Raw genomic sequence first — 10,749 nt, 5'->3', positions numbered from 1 at the left:
CCTAAAAGAGAAACCTTACTCAGCTCTAGCAAATTGTTGTCAAGTAGGAATTGAAGCTCCATGATGACAACTTCTCTATTTTTCAAAAGCGGAAAAATCTGTATTTTACGTTCAATGTACTTTTTAAATGTCAAACCAACATTGTGTGTGTGTTGGGTTGGGAGTGTGTTAAGGTCAGACTCTGCATCTATTAATTCGACAGACTCTGGCATAGAAGAGGCAGAGTGTGTTTATTTTCCCATTTGCTTTCTTCCTTCCATTAGACTGAATGAAACATCCAGAACAACTTGTGAAAGATAAAGTCATTTATATCACTGGCAGGAATTAGTTGTTCCAGTGTTGTTTTATTTCTGTCTCTCAAACTAGACTAAGCAACATGAAGGCAAAGATCACATTATTTATCACATCAGCTTCTAACAGTGCCTAGAACATGAGAAGTTCTCAAAAAAACTTGTTGTTGAACCAAAGACTGAAGAAATGAAGACCTGATTAGATAGCCAATTTACCTTTAGATTGTAAATATACTTGCAAAATTCAATGTCCACGTATCAGCTCAGTACTTGGCACACTGATCCAAGATGGAGGTTAGCAGAGCAACTCTTAACCCCACTGTGTTTTACATGGTGAATATTGGTCAGTATTTCATATTTGTGCAATAAGACGGGTAGGGATGTGTAGGATCTCGCCATGAAAATCCGACAGCGTTTGATGGCAGTCATGTGCAAACCCATGGCTACCTGGCTCTCAACCTCAGTCCCAAAGACCATCCCCAAGTTTTATACCTCTTGGCCCACACTTCCAGTTGAGGATTTTTCTTCCCATGACCTCGCTGGGTGCTAGTTTCTTCAGGCCATGCTCTGGGGATAGACGGTTTGGGGTGTCAGCTGTGGGCACTGCCTTGCTCCTTCCTCCTCTGCAGCTCCTCCCGCCGTCTCGCCTGCTGTTCACTCATGCAGTCCCTGAAGGCCTGCACCTGTGGCTGGCACTGTCGCCAGTCCTGGTGCGCGGCCATGCACTCCTGCACCGCGTAGTGGGAAGCCGCACAGCCAGAACGGGAGATGAGCTGGTCCAGTGGGTCCTCTTCCTCACCCTCCTTCTTCACCTGTCGGGCCCAGGTATGGCCTTGAGTTGACATCTTTGGGAGTCTCTAGACATCAGTGGAGGCAAGGTTAGAGTAGGGACATGATTGTATATGAGGTTCCTCTTATAAGTAACACTGAACACTGCACGGTTATGGCCTATGTATACATATGTCTCCCTTTGGAGACTGTAAGCTATTTGCAGACAGATAATGGGCCTGATTCAACTTGGTGCCCCCAGCACGAGTCCTGGCAGAGAACAGGCCTGCAAAATGGTTTGAACGGAATGGAATGAAGTAAAGTATGTGAGAATGCTGAGCACAGCACTAAATAAGCTCGAATGGATTCTTCTAATAGAATTTGAATTGGGTAAAATATCACCTTTCTGAAGAAGCTATCTCTGATTCACCCTCAAAAGAACTAATTTCCCTTCTTCTGTTGGCCTTATTCTATGGCTTGAGAAGAACAAAATTTAACACTTAGGAGAGTACCCAAATACGGTAGGGTTTGACATGTGGAATGGAGAGAGTTGTGTGGCTACAGAATACAGCATGCAGCAGCCCGGGCAAGAGACGAGTCTGTGAGGTAAGTAAGAGTACTTCATGTGAACTCTATTTGCCCAGACTGTCTTCCCAAGTTCACCTACTTCAGAATATCCAGCAGAAGGTAGCATAAAGAACTTAAGAAAGAGATGAAGAGAAATGGCCTCAGTCTTTGTATAAATTTCACCATGACTGGCTGTAAAGGAGCTACGACTCCTTAATGCCTTTCCTGTGTCGCTGATTCATTCAGCAAATCATCACTGAGTACTCATCATGTACCAGGCACTATGCTAGAGTTGAGGATACAGGAGTGACCAGGACAGATACCGTTCCTGCCTTCATAGTTTACAATCTAGGCAAGTAAACAGCCAGTTTACTATACAGTGTATACAGAGAGCTCATACTGGGAACACAGTGGAGGAGTGATACCTAATCCAGACAAGAGGAGAAACAGGCAGGGAAGGCTTCCTGGAGGAAGTGATTTATAAACTGACAGCTGAAGGATGAATAGGAGTTAACTAGAGATGGGAAGGAAGAACAGGGTGGGGGGTTGAGACAATTTGAGAGGACTGGAAAGTTCTGTATGACTGGAAGCATAGAATATGAGAAAACAAAAGAAACTGAGAAAGTATCCGATCATAACCAGACCTTGTTAGCCATGTTAAGGCATTTAGAAGGCCAAGGGGAAGTCACAAGAAGGATTTAAACACGCTAAAGCCCTACATAAAACTCATTTGCTTTGGAGGCAGTACAATCTGAGGAGGGGGGAAACCGGCTTTGAAAACTGACGTGTTGGAAAACTAGCTTTGTCACTGACATTTGGAGTGACCCTGAGCAAATTACGTCACAATAGTCCTATTACTATATGTTTCCTCTTCCTAAATACACAGTGAGCTCTTTAAAGGCAGGGGGCAAACCTCTTAGAGCAAGTACGGTGTAAAGAAAAGTGGCTTGGATCTTAAGCCAAGAAATCCGAGTTCGAATACCAGCACACGCTTTATCTTGCAATCTTTTTTAGTTTGCTCCTTAATATTTAACTCGCAGAATTACTGTAAGAATTAACATAATGATGTCGAATGCATGGGCTACAAGAGAACTCAGTAAACGCTACCGTACGCTTTTCCCCACCACATCCCGGCTTCAGCCTCCCTTGGAATAAAAAAAGACCCTTGCTCAGAGATAACGGCAGGTTACGTGGTCGGCAGCTGCATGGGGAGGCAGGCTTGGATGAGAAAGGCATCAAAAAGACCAGAAAGCAAAGATACCCAAGCGGCCAAATCATCTGAAGCTCCTCTCCCACCTTCAGGAGAGAGCGCATGCGCCCGCGCCGCCACCGGGCGCGCCCACGTAGTGCCCGTTACGTTTCAGAGTGCAAAGAAGCGGCACGCAGTGCTCACCGAACTGGCGGACAAGAAGACCCGAATGTGCGTTCCAGCACGTCCACTTCGCAGGCAGTTGGAACTCTTCCGACCTTCCTGCCAGGAACCAACCTCTCAGGAGCGCGCGCGCGGAAGGGGGAGGGAAGGGAAGAGACCCACCGCGCATTTTCATTGGTGGTCTCTCTTTGTAGATCCCGCCCCCCGCCCTACTTCCGGGAAAGAGCGGAAGAGGCGGGCTGGTGGAGGTGGGGTCAAGATGGCGGCGCCTTTGAGGATTCAAAGCGACTGGGCTCAAGCCCTCAGGTGAAACCAGTCCCAGAACCCGGACAGAGGAGGCGGGTAGCGGATGTTGCCTTTTCGTTAAGGAGAGTCATGCCCGATCCAGGATATCCATAGGGGTTATCTCATCAATTGTTGAGGGAGTATTGGGTCTAGAAAACGAAGTCTCAAACCCACATGGTTATTGTTTTTCATTCTCTCAAGAGCTATCCTGAAGCTAGGGAAGCACATCAGAGCTGTGTGATCCCAGCATCAGAACTAGGATTAATGAGTTGTAGGAAGACAGCAAGACTGGGAGGCAAGAGGCCAAGTAGTCAGTCATTTAACAAATATTTATTGGTCGTCAGCTATTTGCAAAAGCCCCAGTACTCACCACCACCACATTGTCTTTTACTGTGTGATGGAATCTTTGTATCCTTCTCGGTCCCTAATGGCATATTAGTCATATTGGACCATTCTACTAAACAATGTAGCGCCTACCATGTCCAGACGCTGACCTGGATAGATGCTCCATGCAGTACAGTGTGTAAACTTAAGGGGTGGTTCCTGCTCTCAAGTTGACAGCTGCATTGGGAATGCACAGCAAACCATTCATTTATTTAACATATTTATTGATCATATAGTGTGCGTTCACCAGGATGAGTACAGTAGTGCCATAAATGACAATTTTTATTACTAATAAGGATTTTCAAATTGAAACAATGGTGAAGATGAATAAAACATTCCTGTATTTAAGAAACTTACACCTTACTAAGTGGGCTAAAATAAAGTACACATTACTTACTATAACACAGAATGTGTGATAAGTAATCAAGGAAGACCACTAATATTTATTGAGGGCTACTAGGTGCCTATGAGAGAAGGCAGGATCAGAATCTGAGGAAGTAACTTGCCCAAGATCATGCAGCTAATAAGTGATGGAGAATTGCTGGCAACCTATGTCTTTCTATCTTAAAAGCCTAGTGCCTTTCTGCTATACCCTAAGAGTGTATAGGATGCTGAGATAATGATTTGGATGATTGGGGAAGTGCATTCTAAAACATGAAAAGTCTGAGGTGGTAGAACACAGACATTGTATACTAGTCCCAGGTTTCATTTTCTGCTTCATAGCTAGGCAAGTCATTTCTCTCTGAGCTTCAGCTTTTTTAATCTTTAACCTGAGGATTAATAAAAGATATCTTGTTAAATTGTTGTCAGGATTAATGATGCTATATGCAAAGTGCCTAGCACAGGGTCTGGCTTACAATAATCCCAATAAATGTTTAAATATAAACTATTCCCGATTTTTCAAAGCTGTGCAATTACAAATGAATAGTGACTCCCTATTGATGAAATATTAGCCCTTCATTGAACCAACAGATATATGTATTAAACACTTAATCCACAAATATCTTCAACAAATAAAGTTTGTCTTAGAATAAGACAAACATGCCTGGATGAGATATTAGACTAGATCATGTCTAAGTAGTATGGCCAAACTGGAAATTATATGATCTTTCTCCCCTTGTACCAGTGGCATCCTTTTCAGTGTTGAGTGAGCCTAATTAGGTTTTTGTCTCTCTTCATAGGAAGGATGAAGGGGAGGCCTGGCTGAGCTGTCACCCACCAGGTAATGTCCTTAAGTCTATATGCATTCCCTTTAGAGAAAAAGGATTTACTACCCCTAGAAGAGAGCTTCCTACTTTCTCCTGGCCCAAACTCCTGGCGCAATGCTCATAGTCTTCAAATGTTCTTGACCAGTCTGTGATCAGACATCACCTCATCTCCATTCTGGGAGAAGGTCTTCAGATTGGTTTTCCATTTGGACGCTATAAACTTGTTCATGGAGACGCTGCTGATACATCTAAAACAGTCTCTTAGCTATATATTATTGTATTCTAAGTAGTTGTATAGCTTCAAGTGTGACCTTCCTGATGATTCCCAGATGTATCGCTCTCGCCCTGGCCTCTCTTCAGTTTCAAGCAGAGATTGAACAGTTGTCTGCTAGCTGTTTCTTCTTGAAGCTCTCAATGTCATCTTGAGTTTACCACATCCAAAACCAAGCTGAGCTCTTCTGTTGTCAAACAGGCTTCTTTCTTAATTTTCTCATTTCTAAAGTTACCATCCTTCTGGACATCAGAGTGTAAAATTGAGTCACCTTACCATATCCAGAGTTTCCACGTCTTAGCAATTTTCCCTTCAAATGAAACTCCTGTTATTCCCATTCATTTGTTTGCAGTTAGTGTGGTAACATTAAAAAAAATTCCAAGTGTGTGAGAATGTGTTGTTTTACTGATTATTTTGCATTTCAGATATCTTTGATGTCTTTATATAATATATTCTATTTCTATGAGAAATAGAGTTTGAAACAGTTTTCTTTTGAGGAAATTGGTGCCGCATGGAAGAGAGGATAGTAACTCGAAGGTTTATAGTCAAGGTTTTGTTTTATTTTTAAGATGGGACTTAATTGGAGAACAAGTAAAATATAGATTGTAGGTAGAGGAGAGAAGGACTAACAGAAATACCAATGTCTTAGGGAATAGAGGAGATTGAATGAAGTCTAAAAGACTAAGATGAAAGAAGGTGAAGGTAAGTGCAGATGTAAATAAATGCATAGGCATGGACGTGGAAATTTGTGAGTGTCCTATAGTCTCGGTTTTCTTTGTGATGTTGGAGGTAGGGTCAGCTCTTAAGGCAGAGGGCTTTTTGTTTTATTTTTAAAATAGGTTTATTGAAATAAAATGTGTGCTATCTGTGCTAGATACTATACATATATTTGTATTTCTCACAACCCTATGAGGTAGGTACTATTTGGATTCTCATTTTTAAAAAATAACAGCTTTATTGAGATATAATTCACATACCATTACATTTACCTTTTTAAAGTGTACAATTCAGGGGATTTAGTTTATTCAGAGTTGTGTGTCTATCACCACTATCAACTCCAGAACATTTTCATCACCCCTAAAAGACACCCTATCCTCTTTAGCAGCCACTTCCCATTTCCTCTTCCCAGCCCCCTAGCAACCACTCGATGGATTTGCCTTTTCTGGACATTTCATATAAATGGAATCATACAATGTGTGGCCTTTTGTGTCTGACTTCTTTCATTTAGCATAACATTTTCAAGCTTTATCCATGTTGTAGCATTCATTCCTTTTTGTGGTCAAGTAATATTCTATTGTATGGATACACCACATTTTTTAAAATAATTTTTTATTTTTCAATTACAGTTGACATACAATGCTATATTAATTTCAGGTGTACAACATAGTGATTAAACCTTTATATAACTTATGAAGTGATCACTCCGATAAGTCTAATACCCATCTGACATCATACATAGTTACTATAGTATTATTGACTATATTCCCTATGCTGTACTTTACATCCCCGTCACTGTTTTTATAACGGGCAGTTTGCACTTTTAATCCCCTTCCCCATCTTCCCAACCCCCCTCCCATCTGGCAACCATCAAAATGTTTTCTGTATCTGAGTTTGTTTCTGTTTTATTTGCTTATCTTATTTTTCAGATTCCACATGTAAGTGAAATCATATGATATTTCTCTTTCTCTGACTTATTTCACTTAGCAAATGCCCTCTAGGTCCATCCATATGGCTGTACATATGTACCATATCTTCTCTATCCATTTGCCTATCAATGAACACTTAGTTTACTTTCATATCTTGGCTATTGCAAATAATGCTGCACTGAACATAGGGATGCATATGTCTTTTGAATCAGTGTTTTGGGTTTCTTGGGATAAATACCCAGAAGTGGAATCTCTGGGTTCTTTGTCTCTTGTTACAGCCTTTGTTTGAAAGTCTATTTTGTCTGATATAAGTGTTGCTACCCCAGCTTTTTTTGTTGTTGTTTCCATTTGCACGAAATATCTTTTTCCATCCCTTTCAGTCTGTGTTTGTCTTTCAATTTGAAGTGGGTGTCTTGAAAACAGTGTATGTATGTATGTATATGTGTATATATATATATGTGTATGTATGTATATATATACATATATACACACACACACATATATATATACATATATATATATATATATATATATATATATGTATATATATATATATATCGTGTTCTTATCCATTTAGCTACCCTATCTTTTAATGGATACATCACATTTTTAATCCATTCATCAGTTGATGTACTTTTGAAAAATAATTGATGGACATTTGAGTTGTTTCCACATTTTGGCTATTAAGGAAGAAGGTTTTGATGGCAGGATGGGTGTCATGAGAAGTGGCTGCTGTGAGGAACAGAAGTGGCAAAAGGACTGCAAAACTGTACAGAGTTCGGAAACATGAATTGTAGTGGGGCCAGTCTGCACAGTTGTGTCCTTCTCTGTGGCAGCACTCAGCAGCCTCCAGGTAGAAATGCAGAAGGTGAGAGGCTGGATTAATCCCAGTTCTATTATGTAAAAAAACCAAGACTGAGGTCATGTTAGTGACTTTACAAATGTAGAGAGGTCATTGAGGGTACTAACAGGAGATTAGTTGAAATGATGCATCATGAAAGCCAGACTTCATGGGGCAGTTAGTGAAGCCAGGAGGGATTTGCAGAGTTCCTCAATCCTATTGTTGTGGCATCCCTCTGAACTAACATTTCACTAGCACCACTTCCTAGCCAAAAGCTTTTTCACTACAATAGATCTTCTCTAGTCCAAATTTCTACCCTAGCTGGTTAGTTCCTACATTAACGTCCTTCAACTACCTTTTCCATGACTGTTGTAACCAAACTGGTACATTGATTCTTCCTTCCCCCTTGTTCTTTCTGACTTTTTTTTGGTCTTGACATGACCCCTCCCTGATTTAAAGTTTCCTTTTCGTTATCTTCTTCCTAGTCCTATCTTTCTTTTAAGGTCCTACTCAAGTCCCACCCTCTCTAGAAGCCCTCCCACTCTGTGTGAATCCATGATGGTTTTTACTTCCCTCTTACTCCTCGAATTTCAATTTGGTAGAACAGTTATTTGCGGAATAATTTGTAGCAACCAGCTGGCTTCTGAACTCAAGGACTTCACAGTCTAGTGGGGAGATCAGAAATGTAAATGAAGTCTTGTGAACTGTTACAGAAGTGTATAAATACGGTGCAGAGTAAGAAGAGAAGTGTTTTTAACTCCATCCTTCCATCTGCATATGTTTATGTTTAGGATAATATTTAGCCCATATCACTGCAAAAGCAGTGTTCTTCTTAAGCACATTTTCCAGATTAATAAAGCTTAACTTGACTATGTATTATGCGTGTATACTGTGGAGAAATGCGTATATTCATATTGATCTTCACCTTTCATCCTGGAACAGTTCCATTTCACTGCCAGTAAAACTGAAGTTGAGATCACTTTAGTAGCTTTCTCTACAAATGCTATTCTTATACCTTTAAATCTTTGTTCCTAACCTTTAGCCCTTGCGTATATTCCCTCCCAACTTAGGCTAGTACTCTTCCTACTTTGCCTCATTTTTAGCACAAGTACATGCTACGCTTTCATGAGCCAATTTCCTACCATCTATACAGATGCCTGAATTGAGTCTTCAGGGAGAAAAATGTTAAATTCTTATGTTTTGAGATATGCTTCTTTTGTGCTATATAGGGAAACCAACTTTGTATGGCAGCCTAACTTGTCAAGGAATTGGCCTTGATGGCGTCCCAGAGGTTACAGCTTCGGAAGGATTTATTGTGAATGAAATAAACAAGGTAGGTTTTTATGTCTGCTAGATGGCACCGTGTCCAAAACTGTGGTAGTACCTATATATCTATTTCAAATATTTGTACTATCTGTGTATCAGTGTCCTCTCCATTTCGTTTTTACCATAATCATCGTTTTTACTGCCTTTGAATGTCGAGAGTTTTCTTTTTCTTTAGAAGTTACATATACTTTTAGATGCAATCTCACTTCCTCTTAACTTCCCTTATACCACCGCTGTCCAACAGATAAATAATGTTAGCCACATATATAATTTAAAATTTTCTTGTAGCCACATAAAAAAGGTAAAAAGAAACAAGTGGAATTAATCTTAATAATATATTTTATTTAACCCAAGACATCAAAAATATTTCAACCTATAATTAATGTAAAAATTATTAATGAGATAGTTTACATTCCTTTTTTCTTATTAAGTCTTGAGGTCCTGTTTATATTTTATGCTTATAGAACATCTCAGTTCAGACTATAGTTATTTATTGTAAATACTTGATATGTATTTAGGTTTTACAAAATTGACAGTTAAAAACATAGATTCATATACCCAAGTAGTTCCAATACTTAAAAAGTTTTCCAGTAACTGGATCAAATATCGATTTTTAAATTAAACTTTAAATAAAATTAAAAACTCAGTTCCTTATTTGCATTGGCCACATTTTAAGCGCTCAATAACCTTATGGGGCTGGTATCTACTGTGTCATACAGCATAGCATTCTAATATGTCTGGCTAGACCTCGGTGAAGCCATACGTTAATAGTACTTAATAGTTTTTCTCATTGGTCTTTGGGGTAAGTAGATGGCCAACCTAAGTGTTGCAGAACCTATGATCTGACTTTGCTTACTCGTTCAGATGGCTGCATATACTCGTTCAGATGGCTAAATATACTCTGGTGAGATGATTCCCAAAAAGTAAAGCAGTTGGTCTTTTCTTTCTTTCTTTCTTTCTTTCTTTCTTTCTTTCTTTCTTTCTTTCTTTCTTTCTTTCTTTCTTTCTTCCTTCCTTCCTTCCTTCCTTCCTTCCTTCCTTCCTTCCTTATTTTGGGTGTAATTAAACTTCTTTAGTTGTAAAATATTTCTGGTGTACTGACAAGAGTAAATAATACTTTATTTTTTACATAAGATTTTTCGCAAATATTCATTCATTACCCTCTGTGCAAGGTAATAGGCTACACGTTTTTATATATCTTATATTTGTTTTTCATCAATACCTATGGTATTGACGAAAGTGTCAGAAGATCTGAGCCCAACTGTTAACCCTGACACTTACTAGCAATATGAATTCAGACAAATAACTTATTTCCCTGAGCCTCAGTTTTCTCATCTATAAAATGGAGATAATATTTGTACCTCATAGGCTGGTTAGTGGGGAATGAGACTACATATAAATGAAACTAAAATATTACAAAAATGAGTCATTTATCGTAATAGTCCTTTTTAATTGGCATTTTAAATTTCCATTTTACAGATAAGCAAACAGACTTATTAACCCCTAATAATCAAAGCTAGTTGGACTATATGTTGAAATTGAAACCCAGTTCTATTTAACTTAAAGTATAACACCACCTTGCAAGCCTACATTTCCCCCCGGTGTTTCACCAGTATCCATTTGTAGCCTGGGTGCTGACTTCCTTTCTTCCCTTGGTACTCAGGCCCTGATACAATCCTTACCGTCCGACATCATTGCTAATTTCTGCTGTGTAGCTGCTGAGTCAGAAAGTAAGTGCTTATGGTTGAGCATTCATTTGTTTCCTAATTGCCATGAGTCACTTTGCTATTT

The 10,749-nt window shown here is 39.5% G+C and overlaps 2 protein-coding genes across 7 annotated transcripts in view; one reads left to right on the top strand and one right to left on the bottom strand.

The window, feature by feature from the left end:
* Positions 1 to 211: 211 nt before the first annotated feature.
* COA4 (cytochrome c oxidase assembly factor 4 homolog) lies at positions 212 to 3,157 on the bottom strand. Of its 3 annotated transcripts, none has more exons than XM_019744391.3 (2): positions 3,019 to 3,157; positions 212 to 1,147 (listed from the first exon to the last, which is right to left on the bottom strand). In XM_019744391.3, the coding sequence occupies exon 2, from the start codon at positions 1,133 to 1,135 to the stop codon at positions 881 to 883; it is 255 nt and encodes an 84-aa protein (XP_019599950.2). In that variant the 5' UTR covers positions 1,136 to 1,147; positions 3,019 to 3,157; the 3' UTR covers positions 212 to 880. The 3 variants fall into 3 exon arrangements, with proteins under 3 accessions (XP_019599950.2, XP_019599949.2, XP_019599951.2); XM_019744390.2 differs by having other exon boundaries at positions 742 to 1,147; positions 2,922 to 3,056; XM_019744392.3 differs by lacking the exon at positions 3,019 to 3,157 and adding an exon at positions 2,887 to 3,003 and having other exon boundaries at positions 742 to 1,147.
* PAAF1 (proteasomal ATPase associated factor 1) overlaps positions 3,112 to 10,749 on the top strand; it is a 34,495-nt gene continuing 26,857 nt past the window's right edge. For 2 of the 4 annotated variants that reach the window (XM_019744384.3, XM_088791579.1), the window contains exons 1-3: positions 3,189 to 3,303; positions 4,848 to 4,888; positions 8,862 to 8,965. In XM_019744384.3, the coding sequence (XP_019599943.3) occupies positions 3,257 to 3,303; positions 4,848 to 4,888; positions 8,862 to 8,965 (192 nt within the window). In that variant the 5' untranslated portion in view covers positions 3,189 to 3,256. Of the gene's footprint in view, positions 3,336 to 4,847; positions 4,889 to 8,861; positions 8,966 to 10,621; positions 10,689 to 10,749 lie in introns of all 4 variants that reach the window. The other 2 variants (XM_074335785.2, XM_019744387.3) reach the window with 2 other exon arrangements.

Source organism: Rhinolophus sinicus, chromosome 14 (genome assembly GCF_057876585.1).
Source record: "Rhinolophus sinicus isolate RSI-liver-muscle chromosome 14, RSI-T2T, whole genome shotgun sequence".
In the NCBI taxonomy this organism is placed as follows: Eukaryota; Metazoa; Chordata; class Mammalia; order Chiroptera; family Rhinolophidae; genus Rhinolophus; species Rhinolophus sinicus.
This window is presented reverse-complemented; position numbering and strand designations above follow the sequence as displayed.